Source organism: Strix aluco, chromosome 4 (assembly GCF_031877795.1).
Source record: "Strix aluco isolate bStrAlu1 chromosome 4, bStrAlu1.hap1, whole genome shotgun sequence".
In the NCBI taxonomy this organism is placed as follows: Eukaryota; Metazoa; Chordata; class Aves; order Strigiformes; family Strigidae; genus Strix; species Strix aluco.
The window spans coordinates 10,983,216-11,006,965 of NC_133934.1; the positions used below are offsets into that span (position 1 = coordinate 10,983,216).

A 23,750-nucleotide genomic window follows, 5' to 3' on the forward strand; every position below is an offset into this window, starting at 1 on the left:
AGACTTGGGAGAGTATCTGAAAAAACACTGGATTTTTGCAACAGAAAATAGGGAGAACTTTTACTTTCCTCCTTATTTCTGAGCCTGCAGATTACCCTTGAAACATGCCTTCAGTGTTTTCTCCCTGAAAACAAGGACTGCAAACTACCTGGGGTGGGGTAGGAAAAGAAAACCGAGTTCTTACGTTGACTTGATCAGACTAACCCAGCAGTTGTGTAAAGCACCTTTGTATTGAAGCAGAGTACTGAGAAATGTGTTATGTTCTATGTTCTGCCTCATCATCTCTGACAGTTTTGCTTCTTTTAGACTGTTTGCTCATGCTGGTATACAAGGATAAATCTGAACGAGCAAAAGGGCATAAGGAGAGGAGCAGCATGACCTTAGAAGACATCTGTGGCTTGGATCCTGGGCTCTCCTATGAGGGCTTGAATCACACGCTTGCAATCATCTGTCTCTCTCAAGTTGTGATGCTGGGATTTGAGAACAAGGAAACAATGTATGCGTGGGATGTACGAATCCGCTACAGTTTGGGGGAAGGTAACCTTTGTCTTCTCACACCTTTTTTTTTTCTTCCTGCCCACCCCCCCCCCCCCCCCCCCCCCCCCCCGGGAGAAAAAGCAAAAGGATAGCTAAAATGCAAATAACAAAGTATAGTTAAGGAAAAGACTGTCACTGATTTGAGAGTGAAGAGACCCTTACATCTTAAAGCAGGTGTCCCTTATGATAAGTTGTGGTTACAGTAATGCCCAGTACTGATGGCTAACTATGAGAGCTCTTAACTTAGTTTCTGATTTTTGGCACTGAAAGTGTGTAGCTTTGAAGCAAAGTGATCAAACTTCTACTTCTGGTCCTGCAATTATCTTGGGGATTTTGTCAACACTATTTAGAGGGAGCATGAATTAAGCGGAATCCTGAGTAGAACTTGGCTAGTTCAGTCCAAGTTTTCTGAGCTGCTTACTTAGGTGTTGCATAGATAATGTTTATTGTTCCTAGTGTCCCCTTTCAGGAAGGGACATCTTGAAATAAGGAGGGTCATCAGACACAGTTGTTCCAGCTGACTTTGTTCTTATGCATCCTTTTATTTTATTTTCTTGGTTAACAGCTCTAAAATGTATAGAGGTGAACAAGAGTGATATTATTGGTAATCCATAGTATCTGTCTTATGTTTTGTTTAGTCATAACTAGGGAAGGAGGGTAGGTGTGTGGGAGACGCACATTAGCCTTCTTAATCATTTGTTACATATGCTTTGCCATCTGTTGCGTTTGTGGATTCATTCCTTTGCAGTACATACATAGAAAGATGGCCTTGGAATTTTACAGGAATAAAAAGTATCAGGAGAGAGATATATGGATATGCCCCTTGGAGCTGTCAAATATGAAGCCTTGCATAAGGGGAAAGGTTAGAGGGGATTTCTGAACAATACAGGCATGAATAGCTGGAGTAGTTGGTATACTTTGTAGCTGTATTGTGTTCCAGTTCTATTTCTTTACTAGATTTGGGATCTATATACAGTATAGACTTGTCTTAAAACCTGAAGGAGAATTTGTTATTTGACAGGGTAGGTCTGGTTTTGATGATCTTGCACTGATGCAGTGTGGGAATAGAGAGAGTATTTAATCTCAATCTGGGTGTGAGGTTTATGGTTGTGATAGGAGGAAATGCAGAAGCAGTGAAGAGATTTTTTTTTTAAAGGAAAGCTGTGAGCAAGGTAGGAGTAGAGCCTATTGGATGATGATACGTGCAGCCATGGAGTAAAGATGGAGCAGGAGAGAATGTGTGTGGAGGTGAAGGAATGAAGAGGTAAGAAAACAAGTATAATTGGTTGAACTGCCAATAGTTTGTAGAACGTTAATTGCAAAAAAGCTTAGGGGAAGTAGGATAGACCAAAGCATAGAACCTTTTTTTAGGATTTTATCTTTCAGTGCAGGTTCAGTTAGGAGAAAGAAGTCAAACTGTCTACTCAAACTAGATGCACTTCAGAAAAGAGTGGAAACTTAGATGAAGAGGGGATGGTGACTAGTGTTTTTTCTTAAAGCGTAGTAGGGGTGTCTTTGTGTGCTTTGGAATTAAGGTGGCTGGATGATAAAAATAGACTGGACAGATGACCTCAGAGTCTGGGAAGCAAAAAAAAAAAAAAAGTGAAAGGAGTTGATGCTGTTCTTGAATGAGGACCACGGAATGGAGGCATTTGCACTGAAGTTCCCAGTGTTTTCTCTCTGTTTTTAGCAGATGAGGTGAATGTGATTCCTGGAATAAAAGAACCAGGATTAAACAGTGGAATTAAGTGAGTTGAGGTATAGGTCATGTGTGAGAAGAGTGCTTGAGCCCACAGCTCATTCTGAGGAAGTTAGCATACTGCAGGTCAGTGAATAGCTGTGAAGAGGAAAAGATTAGCTAAAGGACATGAGGAATTTAAATAGTACCTTGTGTTCATGGGTGTATTCAGCTCTGTATCTTATTAATTTTTTTCTTCAGAGTAGTAGATGGCTGGGGAGAATTTTGAAAAAAATGAAATTAACCAGGAAAGCAGCCTGTAGCAAAAGCTTCATGTCCAGATCTGTTTTTCCCTCTACTTTGGCTTTCTTCACGTATGGATATGCTGGTTTTTTAACAGTGGTCTAGAATCTGAGCTGCAGCTCTTTGTTTTCGGCAGCCATTGTAACTTGCAACTGATTGTGTGAAGAGTGTGCTCCATTCCTCACTTATGAGGCAGAAAGAACCCTGATGCTTTTGCTCTGATGGTTTAATTGCCAGCAAAGTACTGGGCAGAGTTAACTGAGCAGAGGGGTCCAAATGATATTAAAGATTACTTACTGAACATTATTCATCGAGATGGTTTTGGTATCTTTTTCACAGTTTATGTTTAAGCAGGTTGTGTAACAACTGTGTGCCCAAAAGGGGACATTGTGTGACTTTTGATTTGCTCCCTAGCAGTACTACTGGCAAAGCTGTAAGTAGAGCTGAGGTTTGTTAGATCTATCTCTGTCTCCTTGCACATTTCACTTGAATGACTTTGTGGCTAATTTCTGCTGGAGCCTTAGGGAACTTACCAAATGCACGTCATAGATGAGGAGTTGACTTACAGCTAAGATGGTAACTAAGAATATAGCAAGTATTTAGATGAGAATCAAGACTCAGACCTAGTTGAAATTCGTGATGTTTGAAGAAGCATAGGCAAGAAACAGGGAAGAGTGGTTGTAAGAAGTGAGACTACCTGGAAGTTACCCTGTAGATTTCATAGACAGGTAGCTGTTTGTATGATCTTTGATGGATAACCAAAAGCTAAATCTATGGGCTGCTTGATAAATGCTCTACTGAAAACCTCTCACTGGAAATATAACAGTCCTAATGCTTTTCTATGCCAAGACAGATTTTTTTTTTTTCTTTTTTTTTGTCTAATCACAAGATGGAAGAAACTAGAGGAGTAGTGGAGGTTAAAACACTTGTTTGAGAATTAGGTGCTTGCTCACTTAAATTGCTCCCTTTGAAACACTGTGAGATTTGAGCCCTTGAAGTGCTCCCAATAGCTTATTATTCAAAATGCAACAGCTCTGGAGGAGAAGATGGGATACTAGCCTAGAACAGCTGCTACTTTAGGTAAGGACCCTTGCTATATAAGTGGTACTGGAGTTGGGATTTGAACCTGAATTTTATAAACTTGAATGAGACAGGTGTTTCCTTTTTCTTTCTCCACTCTTTTGAAGCTTAAACTCTGATAAATGAAGACTTAACTGACATCTAAGTGTGTTTATTACCTATGAATCACTTAATCTCCTAGTCATTTTAAATGTCTGGGCATCTACTATCACCAACTCCCAAAAGATTCACAAAAGTGGGAAAATGTAGTTTTCCCCATTTTACTGCTAGGGAAGGAGCGAAGCAGTTTATTAAAGGTTGCAAATGAGTCAGTGACAGAGCTCTGGTTAGAACTTGCCTACTTCTTTGGGCCTTGGCTTTTGGTCTCCTTGGGCACTGTGTTATGTGTGTGTGCATACATGTAGGAAAAGAGAGGCACAGGCTGTTTAGAGGGAGAGACAGAAAGAAACCCATGTAATGATGCAAGGGTGGCAGAGATAACTCAAGTGTGGGCTGGATAACTGACTAATTTGAGATAGAGAGTAACCTGGAAGACTTAGGATAAATTAATGTAGCATTAAAATGTAATCATTTGTAGCATTAAACCAATATATGTTTTTTCCAATCCTAAACTGGCATAATAAGGAGTAACGAGCTTATAGCTACTGACATGGGACTGTCTGGGCTCTACTTGGAATCTTTATGCTAGAGCCTTGTGGTGCAGGCAGGGGTCTGTCCACATACACAGCTGAACAGAATGACTTATGTGATATAAGTCATGGTACCTTACTTTTATTTGCTATAGTAATTTTTTTTTCTTCCTTATCTGATAGTTCATAGATTTCAAGTTTTTGTAGCACCTGGCACTAAACTAGAGAGTGGGCCTGCTACCCTGCATTTCTGCAATGACATTCTCGTCCTTGTAAAAGACCTTCCTCCTAGTGTCATGGGGCAATGGAAGCTCTCAGATCTGCGTCGGTATGGAGCTGTCCCAAATGGATTCATCTTTGAAGGGGGTACCAGGTGTGGCTTCTGTAAGTACAATTGGAACCTGTCTTCTAAAAGTTGTTTAAAACCTTTTGTAGAAATGTGAATGTTATTCTCATTCAAAGTGGATATTGCAGAACCAGCTGTGCTGCTTTGTCATACAGGCAGCCTCATATCAGAGGGTCTGTTCTACCAAGTAGATTTCTGCAGGCTTCAATCCTGGTGTTCAGTAAAAATGTGACTATGTGGAGTCCTGACTGAACATTGCCCTGTGGCTCTCCAGAAGATGTTTAGTCAACTGTTGCTATTGGACACAGAGCAAAAATAAGGTAATGGAATTTTATGGCTTTTGTCTTGCAAGAGATAAGGCAAAATGGTTTAATGTTCAGATTATTAAATTATGATTATTTTTGTTGTTTGTAGAGGGAAAATTATACGGAGCTTTGAGGTTACAGGCAGCATCAAGGCTCTCATTGTGTAAACGGTAATGTCTGAATTCCGTAGAGGACTTCTAGCTCCTAAAAGTTAGGAACTTCAGTCTGTTCCCTTCCCTGTTAGTAGCTTTGTTGCTTTATGGGACCATGAGATTCGTGGGGTCAAAACAAAAGCAAGAAACCAAGCTGAAGGTAGTTTCTGTAGCCTAGTAGCTAAGATACACCTTTAGATGGGGAGAAATCTCTTGTTCCAATGTCCAGTTTAGGACTTCTCACATTCTAACTTCAGATAAAATGCAAAGCTCCTATGCAAGAGCTGAAAACAAAAGATAATTAATGCACTGAATATCATATACATTAGGAAACAAGGTTTTAACTTCAGAAGCAGAGTTTGAAGCCATGCTCAACTGATGATCTGTGAGGCGAGTGGGTATGAAAATCACCAGTAGGGATGTGAATTGTCTGACTTGCATATTGAAATGTGAAAATAATGGATTTCTTCAATTCCCAGACTGAAAAAATAGAAGGTTTCAGAGCCGATCACATCCAAAGATATTCTTCCCTGGGACTTGTAGCAAAATTTGGGGAGGAAGGCTAAAGAAATTATTTTAACTGTTTACTCCAGTGAGGGGTTTTCATTTTGTCAGTTGAAAAGTACAGAGCTGAGTTACAAACATGGTAAGTATGGACTCAGCTGTTATATCCTGATTCCTGATTTAAGATGCTTGTTTTCAGTGTGGAAGATTCTGGTTCAAATGTTTCCCTGCCTATTTCAGAGGTTGGAGTTAAAGAAGGGTTTCCACCATCTGAAGGAATGGGTTATAGGTATAGCCTGTAGGAAACAAATCTCTTTCAGGGTTATTCTGTTTCAGTTAAAAAAATGGTATGGGAACTGCAACACAAGTGTGTTGTTTCCTAGTGGTGTGCTTTAGACTGTGAGCTAGATAATTGGTTGTAGAGTGTAAGGGGGAGACAGAACAGTCACATTTTTCCCTTTTTTGTAGATAGTGCAATTGACCCAGACTAAACTTGAATCTGCAACTTAGTGTAGGTCTGCCAATACTTGCAGTTTTGTCTTGAACAGGTTTTTTTCCACGCGGAATAAAGCAATTGCTCATTCCTGTCTCTCTATGCAAGTACCACTTTAAATAAAAGCTGGACTTCTAATAAATGTCTGCACTGCAATGCTAACATAATTTGTGTCCACTTTTTGAATTATTAACTGGAAATAGAAAACTTAATTTTGAACTAAACACTTCAGAATACTTACAGGGAGAAAATTTCCCAAAGTTGAACCACATGTGTTTTTTCTCTTTTAAAAAGCTGATGATCTTTCTGGAAAGCCTGTGTGGACTACTGGTTTGTGAACTAATGAAATCTGAAATAATTTAACTATGGAAAATTTATATTTAAAAAAAATATAGGGAGCTGAAGTAGGAATGCTAAGCAATCTTTAAGATTAGCAGTGATTAGATAGATAGAATACACAGCTTATATAAATTATCAATGTAATTTCTCAAATGAGAAAATATGAGACTTAACTCTTTGAGTAATTGGTATCCCTGAGGCTATCTAGGGAGGCAGAGTCTCTCTAAATTTTGAGTAAGAGGTGCAGCAGCACTGTGATATGTTGGATTTGGTTTTTCCTTTGAACCTTAATGCAGGTGCCTCAAAAGAAGAAGACGGTGATTTCTTGTTAATAAGGGCTTCAAATAATGGCTTGATTTTTTTGGAGTATATAGTTGATTGCAAATGGAGTACCTGTGAATTCCAACCATGTGTTTTATGCAGACTTTCATTAAAATATGGAAGGACACAAAATAGTATTCTGAGGGCTATCCAAAAGTTGAAATGACTAGCAGAAAATAATGATGGATTCCAGGACTTATGTTCCCCTTTAAAAAAAACCCCAAAAAAACCAAACCACCCCAAACCCAAACAAAAACCCCGATTGTTTTTTTTCTGCCATGCTTTTTCCAGAAGGGCTCTTCAGCACTGACTGACAAAGCATTTGCAACACACGTTGTCTGAAGGGTTCATTTCTCAGATGTACTGCAGTTTTGAGAGGGACATTGTGATAAAGAATAGGTATTTAGGACTCCTTAGTAAATGTGATTTTTATGATAATGTTGATGAATGGATATGACTTTAGTTTTGGTTTTCATTCTTGAAAATACAAAAGTAAGGGGTATTTGCAGATCAAAATTCTGACTTATTTATCATCTATTCTGTGTGAAAGGATCTTTCCTTAGTGGCTGCCTGAACCAAAGAATTTAGAAAATGCCTGGTTCACCACTAGAACTGAAGGTGCTTTGCCTGCTTATTTGTGCTGATTATCATCATAGAATCATTTAGGTTGGAAAAGACCCATAAGATCATTGACTCCGACCGTTAACCTAACACTGCCAAGTTCACCACTAAACCATGTCCCCAAGCACCACATCTACACATCTTTTAAATACCTCCAGGGATGGTGACTCAACCACTTCCCTGGGCAGCCTGTTCCGGTGCTTGACAACCCTTTCGGTGAAGAATTTTTTCCTAATATCCAATTTAAACCTCCCCTTGCACAGTTTGAGGCTGTTTCCTCTTGTCCTATCACTTGTTACTAGGGAAGAGACCAACACCCACCTTGTTACAACCTCCTTTCAGGTAGTTGTAGACAACTTGCAGCTAGCCAGTAAATTTCTCCTGTGGTGGTTACTGTTACAGGCAAACCACCTCAATGTGTAACATGGCTGCAAGGAGGTGTGCAGGATGAGGCTTCATTTCCAAACACAGTGCTGTCAGGAATGATGGATGAATAAAGTGTCTCTGGTGTTTAGTACAAGACTTTGTTTCCTGGAAAGATACCCCAAGAATGTAGGGACCACCGATGTTACTCTAGGAATCTGCATGGCCTTATGAGCTCTGCAGATGATCAAAGAAGAGGATCTGCAGTAGGTAAATAGCAAGAAATTTGATGGCTGAGCCAGTCTCCTTCCTGCTGGATTCTTGTCTGCTTGAAGGCATCTCCACCACAGCTTCCTAGGAGGCACTGTAGAGCCTTGCTTGGAGGTGTGCAGTGTATGTTCCTCAGTTGTATGGCTTGCCTGAATCTTGTGTTCATCCATTTAATAGTTGCTGTTAGAGGAGTGCCTGTTTCCAGAAATCTGTATATAGCATCTCCACAGGCACTCTCTTGAGGTCACCTAGCTTCCAAGTATTCAGCAACAAGGCACTTAAGATGTAACTTCATTCTTTATGCTTATATTTCAGTAGGATCTAGCTAACATACTCAGCCCTAAATTATTCTGTTTAATAAAACCTGTCTGCTTCATTTGGTTTTGTAATGAAATGGATCTAGATTATGGACTATGTACTGTTATGATCTGTATCTGATTGGAATGGAATTTATTAGATTACTAGTCTTATCACCCTACAGTTCTACGTATTGCTCATGATATGTTAAAGATGTATATTTCCCCAAATAAAATCAGACCAGTAAGTAATATGTGATATTAAAAAATGTTCAGTAGCCCATATGGTGAATATAGACCACGTCAGTTTGTGCATCACACTTTCATTACAGTGTTTAGGGAATAACAGTTTCAGTCTTTTTATTCTTAACTGGGCTTTGTAGTAAATGCTAATGTATGTTATAACATTACTAATATACTAGGAACTTTCGTTTACTGTTAATTGATTTGAAAGAAAATTTTATGCTTTAATATGTAGAATATCGCCAGTTCACACTAATGCCCAAATTTTGAAAGCTAGCAAGTAAATGAACAAAAACATTAATCTGAAATAACTTTCTGTCAATTTTTGCTTAGTTGCTTGGTTGTACAAATGAATACTGTAATTTATTTTGAAAGATTAGCAGTGCTTTAGTATAGAGAATTTGCCGTGGCAGTTGTGTTATTAAAGCGTCAAATGAGACACGGCTCATCTGGTGATGCAGCAGCATTATAGAATGCTAATTAAGTTTCTGCAATATAGTAAGAAGCTAAATTTTCTAGAATGAGATCAGAAAGAAACTTCCAGTTTGGATGTCACAAATGCCTAAATATCGCAGAATGAATGAAGCTGGGAGGGACTTCTTTTCCAACTTCCCTCCTCAAAGCAGGGTCAGCTAGAGCCATTTGCACAGGACCATATCCAGTCAGGTTTTGAATGTCTCCAAGAGCAAGCACTCCACAACCTCTGTGAGCAACTTCCTATATTCTGGTGTATCAGCTATTCCTCACAATTTTGTATCTTCTGCAAACTTGCTGAGGGTGCACTCTGTCCCATCATCCAGGTGTTAAACAGCTTTAGCCCTAACGTTGACTCCTTGCATACACCAGCAGGGATTGGCCTCCAGTTGGACTTCGTGCTGCTGATCATAACCCTTTCAGCCTCGCAGCTCAGCCAGTTTTCAGTCCACCTTACTGTTCACTTATCTAGTATGTACTTGATCAGTCTGTCAATTAATATATTATAGGAGATGGTGCTGAAATCTCTGCTGAAGTCAAAGCGAACAATACCTACTGCTTCATCCACCAAGCCAGTCATTTTATCAAAGACTGTCAGATTGGTTAGGCGTTATTTCCCTTCTGTAAATCCATACTGACTACTCCCAGTCAGCACCTTGGAAGTGGCTTCTAGAATTATTTGCATTATCACCTTCCCTGGTCTGTAGTTCCCTGAATCCTCCTTGAAGATAGAACTGATGTCTGTGTTGTTTTTTTTTTTTCCCCAGACCTCAGGCATACCATTCCACCCACCAGTCTCCATGACCTTTCAAAGATAATAGAGTGTCCTTGCAGTGACGCTAACCAGCTCCCTCAGCACCTGTGAATGCATCCCATAAGGCCCTATGGGCTTGAGTATGTTCTATTTAACTGTTCCTTAACCTGGTCCTCTTCCATCAAGGGAAAGTTGTTGTTTTTCTAGATTTTTCCACCAGTCTCAAGGGCCTGGGATTCCTGATGAGGGAATTGAATCTTGTCAGTAAAGACCAAAGTGAAGAAGACCTTGAGTACCTGAGCCTTTTTCATATCCTTTGTCAACAGGTCCACCATCTCATTCAGCAGTAAGCTGAAGTTTTCCCTAGTTCTCCTTTTGTTGTGATGTACTTGCATAAGCCCTTCTTGTTGCCTTTCACATTCCTCCCCAGATTCAATTCCAGGTAGAGTTAGGCTTTTCTTACCCCATTCCTGTGTGCTTGTACAGTGTGTCTGTATTCCTTCTATGTCATCTTGGTCACCCTACTTCTACATTATGTATGCTTTCTTTTTATGTTTGAGTTTTGTATGGAGTCCCATGTTCATCCATGCAGGCTTTCCTGCCACATTTGCTTGGCTTGAACTTGCAGGAGGTGATCCTTGAAAATCAGCCAGCTCTCCTGGATCCCCCTTCTCACCATGGGATTCTTCCAAGTAAATTCCTGAACAGGCCAAAGTCTACTAGGAAGTGGGAGTGAAGATGATATGGGTCCCTAGGTAAGCAGTTAAAAAAGACACTGGAATCTTTTTCTAAGTGTGTTGCCTAACTGGAGAGGACACTCTAAAACATCACTAGAAAAGATGAAGTGGTAGTAGTATTGCTCTGCGTGTTTTTTCTGGTTGCCATACTTCTACAGAGTGGGAGACCTGGGTTCCTGGCCTTCTTCAGCCTGCAGGGCTTCAGATCTTTGTCTTCCTCCTGAGGAGTGGTTGGCACCCACAGAAAGAATAGCCCACTACAAGGCCTGGAAGTTGCCTCACTGTGTAACCAGGCATATAAATGTCACTGGGATCAGAAGAGAAAAGTGAAGTATGTGTCTGTAGCCTTGAGACTGGGAGCACAACTTCAGGGACAGACCCTAGATGTTGGACACTGCTCCTAAGCTTAAATGCTTAGTTCCTAAACTTAGATCTTAGTTGTATAAGAAAGCCCAGAAATAATGGGCTATGTAAGTAACCCCTCATTTATGTTCTTTAGTTAAATTGTGGCATTTCTTCTGTAACTTGTTCTAGATTTGATACAATTGCTGTGCTCCAAGAATTTAAACTGGTTTGGGCTTACTGAGTGTTGCTGTATCTTATTTCCACATTGCAGAAAATCTAAGTGGTTCAATCCATAGATCAGGGTGCCAGATGCATAAGGAATATGTAGTAGGAAATGCCTATGGATAATACAAATGAGAAACTGCAGGTGAAGGAGCTTAAAGCACCTGAATTACCTACCTTATGCTTCCCCCCCCCCCCCCCCCCCCCCCCCGCCTCTTACACTGATTTTTAGTGCAAAATGATACAGGTGTAAAAAGGAACCAATATGATCCCTTATCTTTCAAGGGGAACTTTTCTGGTTCCAGGAAGATGTTCTCCATTTCTTGATATACCATTAATTTAAATGGTCTTTGAAGTTGTGGTGAGGTGTACACAAATAAAGAATCTGACTTCTGAATGACCGTCAACTGTTTCTGAAGGTCCAGCACTGTTTTGAATGCTGGTGTTGTCATAACTCTATAATCCATTAAAAACAATTGAAGTGTGAGTTAGGCTTAAAATGCAGCTTTGAGTTTTGTAGAGCCTTCTCTATCTATGATCTTTTTAAAATTTCCAACCTAAATTTATGTATTCTTTTATCCTAGATAGTTATACCAACATGGTCCTTTAGTGTAATGTTCTCTCTCTCTCTCCATGATGCTTACCTCCCTAAATATTTATACAGCATTTATGCTGTCTCACTTTTGCTACATTAAAGAAACTCAGCTGTTTATCTTCCTAGTAAAATACAGGAGGTCATCAGTAGCTGTCCTGTGTACCTGTTTTTTAAGAATGAATATTTTTTTTGGTTACAAGCAACGAGAATTACAAAGAAGTTTGGAAAGGGTCCCACTATGTTGTTGAGCATTATGTTAATGTGTTTTTTTTTTTCTTAAGAAATGTCTGTCTTGATAGCTGAGAACCTCCAGTTGCCATGAAAGGGTGTTTTTTTTTCTTCCCCTCCATGTGTGTGTTCAAAGGGAAGAACAGTGTATTCATTTTGGTACAAAATAGCCTGCCACAGTTGAAAACTCCTTACATACTGAGTTCAAGCTTATCTTGTTAAAGGAGCTGATGTCCTTAACTGAAACTGAGCACTTAGACATATCTGCAAGCATAACAACATTTAAATATGTGCTTAATCTAAATATTTGATTTAATACTCCCACTAGAATAAAATGCTTTTTGAAATGGGACCTAAATAAAAATATAACTTTGGTTATTCTTAACAGAAAAGTGTTGATAAAGGAGAAGACCAACTTTCTTCAGGTATCTTTACTCTTTTACTTCATTCCTTTGAAATTTTTGAGGAATAGGACAAACAAGTAGTGTTCAGGAAAAAGAAATCTGTTATTAGAGAAGTTGCTTTAATTCCTGAACAAAAGCATTCTCCCATTACCCTGTCATAGAAACATCATATAATATCATGTAGACTCTATTATCAATGTTACTTTCTTATAGGTTAAACCAAAGCTTTGCTCACATTCTTCCTGTGAAGCTCTGAGTGCAGAGGATTAGTGGATTTAAGTTTTAAATACCACTGTAATAAATACGTTACTAAAAAGAACCGATGATCTTGTGGTTAGAATGCCTTTCCTCTCCATAAAAAAAAATGTGAAGCCCCAAACAGAAGCAGAGTATTTTGGGGTATTTCTGTAGTAGAACTGAGGTCTAAAAGGACATGAATCTGTATTAGCTTTATGTTCCTTGCTTCCTCACAAATTTTTTCATAAACATAAAATACTTAATTATGTTTTTGAATTAGTTGCTCGGTACAGGTTTTGTTCAACTCCGAAGGCTTTGGTGCTCAATCCGGGTAGAGGGAAGTAATCTGAGATTTCAAACACTAAATCTAGGTGCATTTTCAAGACAGTTAACACCAGTTTATTCTTAAATAGGAAAAAGAGCATTTACATTTTGAACTTCTCTTGCTCTTAACTTCACGGTTATACTGCTAGAGATCAGAAAATCCTTTCTTCTGCTCTGACAGCTGCAAATAAATTCATCTCTGGGGCAAAATTTGGTGCCCCCAGCTGAATCTCCATCACACATACTGTTTGCAAAAAGCAGGCATCTGGGCCTAGGAGTCAATTGAGAGGTTTACTTAGAGGAACGGGCTGGAAAATAGAGCCTCGCACTTTCCTAAGTTGCTAGCTCAATTAGCATGCACTGATTAAAATGACCAGTTGCCAGGAGAATCTTGACTTGGTCAGTGTGAAAAAATTCAAGTAGGATAATAAAAGGTGCTTGTTAACACTGTGAGAATTCAGGCTCTCCAGTGTTCAAGTACTTCAGGATTAGATTCCAGAGCCTAGATTGAGGCTGCCTCTTGTTTTCTAACAGTGTCTCCTAGAAGAGAGGAACTTGTAGGACCCTTGGTGCCCTTTGAAAGAACAAATGATACTGCTGCTGCTAGTTGCACGATAAGCAGGAGTATTTCTGTAATCATTTTGATGAAATTAGGTGTTTCTTTCTTTCTAAGACTTCTGCAAGTGGCTCTTAAAAATCATTCTGAAATAGTGGAAGTGGCTACCAGCATATCTGGAAGGGCCAAAGGAGGAAAGGAGGAGTGCTGTAACAAATGGGAATTAAATTAAAAAATAGAAGCAGTAGAGGTGGTTAAACTGGGGCAATATCTGGAATTTCTTGAACGATTCTAAATTGTGTAGATTAAAACTTCCATTTATATGCAGATATTGTTCTGTTGCTCTCTCCTACTTAGCCCTACTGCAAACAAGAAACGCTCTTACTTTCTTTTTAGTAGTCATGCCCATGTCTTAGTTGGCAATAATAGGAACATCCGTGGTTATTTTCACCAGAGAGAAGAGCAGCCTAAGATACCTTCTAAAGGGGATTGCTCAAGGCCAGGATTCACTCATACTGGCTGGACAACGTGATGATTGCCATGAACTGAACTGCCAGGGTTTGTACCTGTCCTGTAGCTAAAAGACTTCAGGCTCTAGCACTGTCTGGCACCTGTTAGGAGTAATAATTTGTGGGAAGGGTTTGACTCTTCCTCCCTGCTTTCATGCACAGTACAGAGATTTAAGTAATTTTTCGTTATTGTGCATTTGGAGAGTATGTTTACCCGTGGGTTTGCTTTTTTAATATGATGAATTAAAATCAAACATTAGCAAGATTTAATAGTACTTAGAAGTTTTACAAAATTGGCAACTTCTCTTGAATGTTTGGGAGACTGTACAGTGCTCTGCTGCTAACTGCCACAGAGGACTGGCTTAGTGTTTCAGCCTTGTGCAGGTGGTTGCAGGCTGCTTTTCACCAAGTCTCTTACCCCATGGAGAGTGAGTGAGTGAGCTCTTCAGTCTAGTAAACAGCTGCATGGTATTACAGTGATGCATACCACATATTCCTTGGCTTCCAAATGCTTGTGCACCAGATCTGTTCCAACACATGACTGAGATGTGTAATTTCTAGTAGTGAATTTCTCAGCTTTCTCAAAAAATCAGAAAAGAAATGTAATTGCTGGGTTTTATGTATGCTTTTAAAACATAACTTAGTTAAACTTTACCTATTCATTCATCTCGCCTGACGTCTTTTGCAAGGACCCCCAGACTCCCTTCCCTTGCAGTCCAGTTTTTTCTACAAGAAAGAAAATGTTTCCTGTGGGAGTCGATCAGCGGTTACGGTGATCATGTGAATAACAGAATCTACAAAGAAATATTTAACGCATATTTGTATATTGGATTTGTATCCACGTGCACATGTGCATACCCTGTTTGCACTAGTTATATAAAGGCTGTCATATTTGGTTTTGGGATCTCCAAATGTGTGATAGTTCTTTGCAGAAATCGTCATTTGAGTTAAGCAGCCAGCTTGCATGCATGCATTTACTTTTTTGTTTCCATTAAAGTCAACAGCTTGTAGAGCCTCTTAGGAGTTTAAGTAAGACTCTTGACAATAGTGATAAAAGAACAAAGTGGTCCAGATATAATCTTTATGTACAGAAATACTTGAAGAATCTTCTTTTCCTGAATGGCAACATGGGTGTGTAGGATTCTGCTGAATTACCAAGTCGCATAGTATATCACTGTGCTTGAGATATGGATGTCCTCTCTTATGTTGTCTGTCCTGCTTGCTTATTGTGCATGGAATGGGAAGGTCATGTGTTCAGAGTCTAGCAAAGCCTTGTGCTGCCCTGCTTCCTCAAGAAAGGCGTGGCTTCTGGCATCAGTGTGATTTATGGCGGAAGAGTCATACCATCTAAGATTAGGCAAACTCATTTCCCTAGACTCCCTCTGTTCTGTGGGGGGAGGAGAAGGCAGCTCAGAGAAAGAGCTGAATTTCAAATCATTCCTGAATACATACTTGGCACCCAGCTTTTTCTAATACAGTGTTCTCTGACTCTTTGGCATCTCTTGAGGAGGGGAAATGGGACAAGATTATGAGTGAATCACCACCAGAGACTTTCATACCTGTCAGACTGCATGATTAGTGTTGTAATCTCCTAGATGGTGTTTGATCCTGAAGCCAGGGTGTGTATGTGTGCTATGAGGAAATGTGGGACAAACTTGTTTTTTAAAACAATAATAGAAAACAATACCACAGAACTGCAGAGTTAAGTAGGCTTTACTCTGGTTTACATTTAATGAGCTAGTGTGTGTTCATCTTTTCAGTTGCTTAAACATAGCTTAGTGTTTTAATACTTGTCTATCCTGAATCTCAAGTAATATATTTGAGACCTTGTACTCTAGAAATGATTGGCAAGCCAGCCCTTAAGTATAAATTTAAACTTCTACCAGCCAGTGAATTCTAATTCCAGTTGAATTTATAGCAGTTTGCCAAATGAAATAAACTACCAGAAACAGGATTTCTGTTTCTTTGGCTGAAGAAGTTTTGATCAGTAAGGTCTGAAGAGGAACAAATGTGACAAATCAAGTTACAAAGATGCCGCTAACAATGTTGTCTTGAATAGATTTAAGCAGAACAGGCAGAGACTTAGATGTGACATAAATTGAGAATGACAAAAGAGTGTGGTCCAGAATATGCTTTTCCTAGAGTGGTCAGTTTACTGCTTGCTGGCTGTATCTAATTTGGTTTGTGGTCCACTCTTTATTATCCCCCTTGAATCCCATAGTTCTTTGTCAGTCAAAAGTTTATCCATTGCCTAAGTGAAATGCGAGTATCCTGTTGGATATGATGGCATATGTGAGAAAAGTGATGGGGATGCAGGCGTTCTGGTCAAACGAGCTCTGCTGCTTTGAGTAAAATTGGCAAAAATATGCATGCAACTCAGAATTGGCTAGAGACGTGCAGAAGTTAAACATGTCCAGATTAGGGACCTAAGTCCCTAGGAAAGTAATATGCAAAACCCTACTGCAGGTCTAAGATTTGGTATTGTGGTTTTCTAGCGTGCATGGCTCTGGTGAACTGGTGGCACTTCTTCAAGGCCTGTATACTAATTTGATTTCCTTTTGTGTCTGGTTATTGTATTTTTTTTCCTGAAGTTACTGGTTATTGGAGTGTTTTAAGATCATATTTTTTTTTCCTGATATCAGTAATATTTGGACTGACAATTCTCAAATAAAATGTTCTGTGGAGCACTTCTAGTCTTGTGTGTTGTCCATGTAGCCATATATCATGCAGCTCAGAACTTGTTTATTTATTTAGTGATTCTCATTCTAATTTTGCTTGGGGCTATTCTTAATGAATGGAAAGCAAAATATCAGAATAGAGCAAAGGGTAAAGATCTGATGACAACCTGTGGAGTTGTGTTACGTTCTGTTAATAATAGACACATTGGACTTTGACTAGGAAAATCTATACTATCATCCAGCAGTATAACCAAATCCTAATTCATTGGGATATATAAAGCTGCTCTTGGTTAAAATTGGGTAAAAGTAGAATTAACTTGGTTCATTTTGATGAAGACACTTTAAGTGTCACTGACACTTGCATAGCTAAGATTTGATCTGCAAAATTCTAGGAGTGAATAAGACTAAAAGACCCAGACAGCTGTTGAGAATATGGCTTGTATTTTGGCATTGCTCTAAGTGCCTGAATCTCAGAAAACTAGCATAAATGATTCGGTAGATGTTGAATGTATGTGTATGTTTGTGATACAGTGTGTGTGTGCTGACCTGAAATTTTTCTTTTTATTTTTTTTCTCTGAAAAACGTGTCTTGTTGATTTCTTTTCATGGCTTGCACTTAATACTCTTTTGATTGCGATATTATAAATAGCTTCAGCTAAATATATTTCTAATGTATCCAGGTGAAACCCACATATTTATGTTGTGCTTTCTTACAGGGGCTGGTGTTTTTTTCCTTTCTTGTGCTGAAGGAGAGCAGATCAGCTTTCTGTTCGACTGTATCGTCCGTGGCATCTCCCCGACGAAAGGCCCTTTTGGTTTGCGTCCAGTCCTACCAGGTTAATATAGGAAGTATAGAGTAACTGAGCAAAGTAGGAACTTGCCATGTCTAGCACTTACTGCTGTGATTGTAAGAACAGCTTGCAGACACTAAGGGTGTAGAAAGTGCAAAGTGGTTTTCATTCTGAAATGTCACAGTACAGATTTATCAGTTGAATGTACCCAGTTTCCCCCTGCTGCTCTGGCTCATTCATAACTTTATCCTTCTCTTATTTAACAGTACTAAAATATGGCAATTCAAATTGAAAGAAACCCTAACCTTTAATTTTAAACTTACATAGTTCAACTTGGATCCATGTCTGCATTACTGTTTTGATAGTTTAATGGAAAACTAACTTCTGGGGCATTTTGAGTTCATCCAAAACACTTAGAACTAAGTCTTGCCAACCTTAGAAAACTTTGTGAGGCCTCCACATCACGTTTCAGTTTTGCAGCTTAAACTTATTTTCTGATGTGCAAGGATTAATTTCCTTTTCCTGTTTCATGATAAATGCTGCATGCGCTGTAATGTTCAGAGAGGAAATTAGATCACATTATAGTAAGGCCTGTTGCCTTTTGACCTTAGCAGATGAAGAAATATAATATTGAGTTGGAATGATTGTGTCAAACAGGGCAAGAGTTTGGAAATGAGATTGCACAAAAATATCTGTGAATTGACAGTGGGATATAGTGCAAGAATGGTGAAGGATAAGATGGAATTTATGGGAAATAGAGTTTCTGTTTAAGTCTTAGGCAGTTAATAGGTATTTGACAGGGTTTTATTGCTGTTATAAGAAGATAATTGCAGGAAGGAAATGTGATGGAAAAGATTAGATCTGGATGCAAAACTTGTGAAAATATATTATGAAAAGTAAGTTCAGGTAACTGCAGTAGACAAGGCTCAGTTCATATCTTCTTTCCCGTAGCTGTAACACCAAAGTAAATAAAATAATGAAGCAGAATAGTGGGCAATAAAACCTCATTCTTCTTATATGATAATCTGTGTTTGTGTTCAGCTGAGTGTTTAAAAAAAAGCAAACAGCAGACAACCAACAACAGAAACCCAGAAAACTGCCGATACTTAAATCTTTGCTACTGAATGCATATTTTTCTGCATATCTAAACATGTATTACACATATACAACTGCTAAATCTTTCATTTAACAAAAATCTATGTCCAGAAAAATTAGCCTGCAAGCAAGCATTCTGTTGTCTTTTTAAAAATTATTATTTTTTAAATTTTAATTTTAGATGACACATTCTTTGAAAAATATTTTTTTAGAGGCATGTAGAAGTAAGTCGGCTTTCACATTTTAGTTATCAACTCTGGTGTTTGTGGGTTGTTATACATAGCCACATACTACATCCCTTCCCTCCTTCAAGAGCTCTGACCTCACTGGAGTGCATAAAGTGGATGTGGAATATCCTGGGGATCATTTGGTGATTATTGCAAGTCATTACTGTAAAAAGACCTAAGGTCTTTTTTATTTGTCTTCTGTGCTCAGTGGACTTGCCACTAAAATGAGGTGAAGATGTACTCAGCCACTTGATTTCACCTTGTTTCCTTGGACAGGAGCAGTATTCTGTAGGGAACTGTGCTCACGTTCTTGCAGACTCCTCTGCAGCCCTTTTCCAAGCCAGTTTGATCCCTCTAACATACATTTCCCTGTATCTTTACCCTTGTCTCTTCCAGTTTGTTGTCACCCCCTATGTACACGTCCCGTCATAGAAAATTTTTATTTTTTATGTTCTCCTTCATTTATTATCCCATGCAAAAGTTTGCACAGACCTATTAAAGGCACATGCAAATGTACAATACTAGTGATCCATCCATAAACTAATATTCCTAATCAAGTACGCTGTTCTGTATTGCTGGAAAAGGTCAAGTCTCTACCAGCTGCATACTGTATCTGTGCAAGATACTGAAATTCACCCAACTTTTTGAAAGGGTTACTTATTAAATAGATTAATCATCTGTACACCTCAGGTAACTAGATCAAAACTTCCAGACTGGGGAGTCTACCAAGAAACATCTAGTCAGTGTTATTCATATTTACTGCAGCACAGAATGCTACACAGCCTCAACTGTGCTTTATATATGCAGTGCTCTGCTTTTGTGTAATTTAAAAGCTTTTATAGGAAGCAGCCTTCTCTCCAGTTTGCTGTTTGAATTTGGCTTCTTGCTGTTGCCTGTACCTTTCCAGCTTAAACTTGAAATATGCTTGAATAACTCTTAGGTATTTGCAAGAAAGGAAAACACTCAAAAGGCAGCCGTACAGACAAAAGAATGTAATGTGGTGAAAAAATGTCACATTGACAGTGTTCTTGGACACCACTGCCCACAGCACAAATACAATCTAGAGATGTTATGCAGTCAACATCTCCTTAGTCTATCTTTGGAAAAAGGGTAATGAATGAAGCCTATGGCTTCATGTACAAACAGCTCAAACATATGGTTAAATGGAGTGCTGAAATATTTAAGTGTTAGCATGAGATTAATAGGGAATAACAGAGATTGGTTTGAAGAGGACTGGAAAATGACCAGTTTCCTTACTTTTAATTGCCATGGTGATTCTTTAAACAACTGTAAAATGCCCAGTATCCAAAAGGAGTTTGTAAACTGCATGTGCAAGGGATATTTGCTCAAGTACAATATTCACATCTTCTTTTCAGGATTGTAGTTTTAAAAAATACACCTTACTTTCTTAAGAGAGCTTGGTGTTCTTATAGGTATATGATTACTGTATGTATTTTATTATGTTGCCTATAAAATACGTAATGAAAATGCTGTGCAGTGGAACTCATAAACTTGACTGACCATTGCAAGGTATCAAAATCTGGTCTAATGTCTCATAGCTGACCTGCTTTGAGCAGCAGGTTAGACTACAGAATTCCTGAGATCCCCTCCAACCTGAATTATTCTGTGATTTTTTTGAAAATGGGTATCAAATTAATATGAATATTCTCATGATTAAAATAATTCTATTATGTGCACATCCAAAAGAAAATGGGAAAAGGAAAGAACATTAGATGTTTTACAGTTTACTACTGTGTGGTACTTATTTTGGGAGTCTATTAATTTTGCAAAATTGTACCAAAATGGTAGCTCCATTAGCACATTGGAGGTTTTGATTTGTTAAAGGCGCATGAACAGGTCTCAAATTTAAGACATATGACATTGAGTGGGAATGCAAAGGTAGTGTAGGTATGTGTAGATGTTTTTAGACAGTGTAGTGTTTTAAATAAAGGACTCAAATGAGTGACAGGATGTCTTTGGATGGCTTGTTTTCCCCAGCTTCTAGTTGGAAGATAATTGCTGTAATTGGCTACTTGCATAGTCTCTTTTTTTTTTTTTTTCTTGAGAAGATATTTAGAAAACAGACCAGAGAAATTTTTGTTCTTGTCTTGACAAAAGTCTAGGTATTGACATAGTAATGAATCACTGATTGCATGGTTTGTAATCTATACTGAATTTGCATGCATATTATTTGAGAACCGTTTGTTTATCAGGTGTGCGTTGAATTCCTTCTTTTCATTAGCAAGATTCATCTTGAATGCCAGACATGAACACAGCAAAGGCCCAATAGCCGATCAGTGATATTTTTGATCACTGGGCAGATCAGTACTCTAAATCTGGCTAAGGCTACGGGACAGTCTAGTTCTGCAGGCTGGAAAGTCCCCAAGTGTAATGTTGATAGTTTTGATGCTCTCTTTTAATTTTGGAAGCTTTTTCAGGCTGCTTTGTGACTGACTGGAGCGTGTGCAGTGCTGCTTGCAGAGGATCTATCTGATGCTCTTTCTTTTTGTTGAAGCTTCATACACCTTTGGCCATTGCAAGACAGCTCTATGGCTGCCTTCTGCAGTATCTGTACCAAGTGGATTCTCCTCAAACTCTTAGGACATCTTTTCATTCCTCCAGACATCTTACAAGGTGTGGAGATGTTAGCATGAAGGTGAGGGTCCAGGCCTAATTTGCACATGTGCCTACAGTTACAAAGGAAGAAAGAAAGGAGAGATGTTCAGCTTAATTTATCTAACTTTGTTTAATGAAGTAATTAACCAGTGTTGCATTTTAAAGATGCATATAATCAAGCATATCTTAGATAGCCGCTGACTTAACTTGATACGATAGATTTTTTTCCTGACAGGTGCTTACTGAACAACCCTAGAGCTTTGAATTACTGTGACACTTTATTTGTATGTTACCAAAGTATTCAAAATCTCCCACGATGAGCAGCTGATGTGGCTTTAATGAATATCCACCAACGTAATATAAAAATAAAATCTCCATCAGAGGCATTTTTAGTCTAGCCACATTTGATGTAATCCTTCCCCTTTGCCCCAAAGCAGTATTTAAGAAGATTTCAATGACTGCCTCACACAAAAGATTTTTTTTGACAGCAGGGGATCCATTTTTGTTTGGGTAATTATAAAACACTCTCTTAAATGCAGGACCTGGGTGAATCTAACTGCCTAGATTCCATGGGAGATACATTGTTAAGAGTTTGGGAAATGAAGGTAGTAATTGCTCTTAGAGTTGTTGGAGTACTGTAGGGTGTTGTGTGGGCAGAAGCTGTATGAACTTCCCTGGACAGCTGTCTCAGTACCGGTCATGCTGCTGCTGTCCTCCTGAGTTAGTGATATGCCAAATCACTACACAGTTATTTAGAGGCTTTGTGTTGTGCATGCACAAGGTATAGGCTGATGCCAAGAAACCCAACTTTACTGTTGAAAAAACCCCTTGTTTTCATAATTTTTTTAGGCCATATTTCTACACTCATATGACAGGGGGTCATAGGTTATGCCTTCCAGTAGGGACTGGTCTCTAAAATGTGGCTGCCAGTGACTTCAGTCCTTAGTCTGATCTTGTAGAAAATCCTCCTGATCAGTCTTGGTAGTCTGTAACCAAAAATACTGGTGTAAGAATCTGCTGCTTCTGAGGAATAGTATTGTGTGTGTGCTTTCCATAGAAGTCTTGCTTATTAGGAGAGAAGATTAAAGGCAAAACAAAGACTTCGGTAAGACTGATGGACAATTGTTTTTAACATCTGCCTAAGACTTAAAGTCTATATCTGTTTGGCAGATTTTGAAGATGTTTCTCTAGACATTTCCTAGTACTTGCTGAGAAAGGGTTCTTCTCATCAGTCTTCCACAAAACTGGGCAATGAGAGGTCACATCATGTAGCTATAATCCAGTTTTATACACACCTTTTATACACAGGTAATCCTTAAAGGGACGTTTAACCAAAAAATTGTCAGTCCTATTGGACAGACAGTATGTCTAGAGAGTTCATGTTGTTGGGTTAAACCTGTTGTGTTCTGTAGCTGTGTAGCTGATAGGGAATTTGGCTTCTAGAAGCGACTGAATATGTGAAATGCAAACTTAGTGATTTGCTTAAACTTCCCTTCTACCTCCCCATTTTGTATATTATTATTGGCCATTTTTGCAAGATCAGTTGTTTGACCAGGTTTTTTTAATTATATCTTTTGCTGTCTGTAAGAGGGATATCGGTTACTAAAAAACTAATAGTTGTGTATGTGCTCTAGTAACATTCTGAAAGTCTGTATTTATCAAGTAATCATATTCTGAGGAAAGCGGAAGGATTTTTTTTCTACTGGCAGTTCTTTGCTGTGGAAATGGTTAGTTTCTGTTGCATCTTGGTTTGACTAATTTGCTGATCTGTTATGCTGACTTTATACTCAAAGTACTCATAGAACATCTTTGTTGAACCTTTTTGGACATAAGGGCACTGAACTAGATACAGCAGAGTAACTGGAGCAGAGGACATTCAAAAATAGATTCAAGCAGCAGCCTGTAATGCTGTATGCCACTGAGCAGATCCTTGCATAGACCTGTCTGGGTTGCACCATAAGTGCTGGTGGCCAAATCTTGTCTTTTCCTTTGGCAGACGTCCATATGGAAGCATTGGGGGTTTCGTTTGAGTAAACAGTTACACAGGTTTGAACTAGTCAATGCTTAATATGAGTTGTATGGCAGGGGAAATAGGAACGGAGACCTAACAAAATAATCCATATCAAACAGTCCTCTTTTCTGTTCTTAAAGTCAACTTTGGAAGGTGTCAGACACTGACATCAAGCACTGTTTGAGCTGGGAGACACAGAGGTCACAGGCATTGTTGCCTTGTCCCTGTTAGAACATCTTTGATTTCCAACATATGCTGTTACAGGATTTTGTGTGTGTCTGGGTTGTTCTGCTAATCTTATCCAGATTGCAGACAGCTAAAGATGGAAACCCCCTCTATATGGGAAAGTTAGTTCAGCATTGTCACTTCCTGTGACGCACTTGGATCTATGCAGGGCAGATCAGAAAGTGAATATGGTTAGGGAGGAGAGATGTGGCAGCTCGTTCCTCAGGTAGTCAACAATGTAGG

General features: G+C 38.8%; 1 protein-coding gene across 1 annotated transcript in view; it reads left to right on the forward strand.

Annotated features, from left to right (window-relative positions):
- Nucleotides 1-23,750, forward strand: part of DOK7 (docking protein 7) — a 71,991-nt gene that overhangs the window by 2,575 nt on the left and 45,666 nt on the right. The window contains exons 3-5 of the mRNA XM_074822015.1: nt 292-537; nt 4,411-4,611; nt 17,259-17,378. Of these exons, the coding sequence (XP_074678116.1) occupies nt 292-537; nt 4,411-4,611; nt 17,259-17,378 (567 nt within the window). The remainder of the gene's footprint in view (nt 1-291; nt 538-4,410; nt 4,612-17,258; nt 17,379-23,750) is intronic.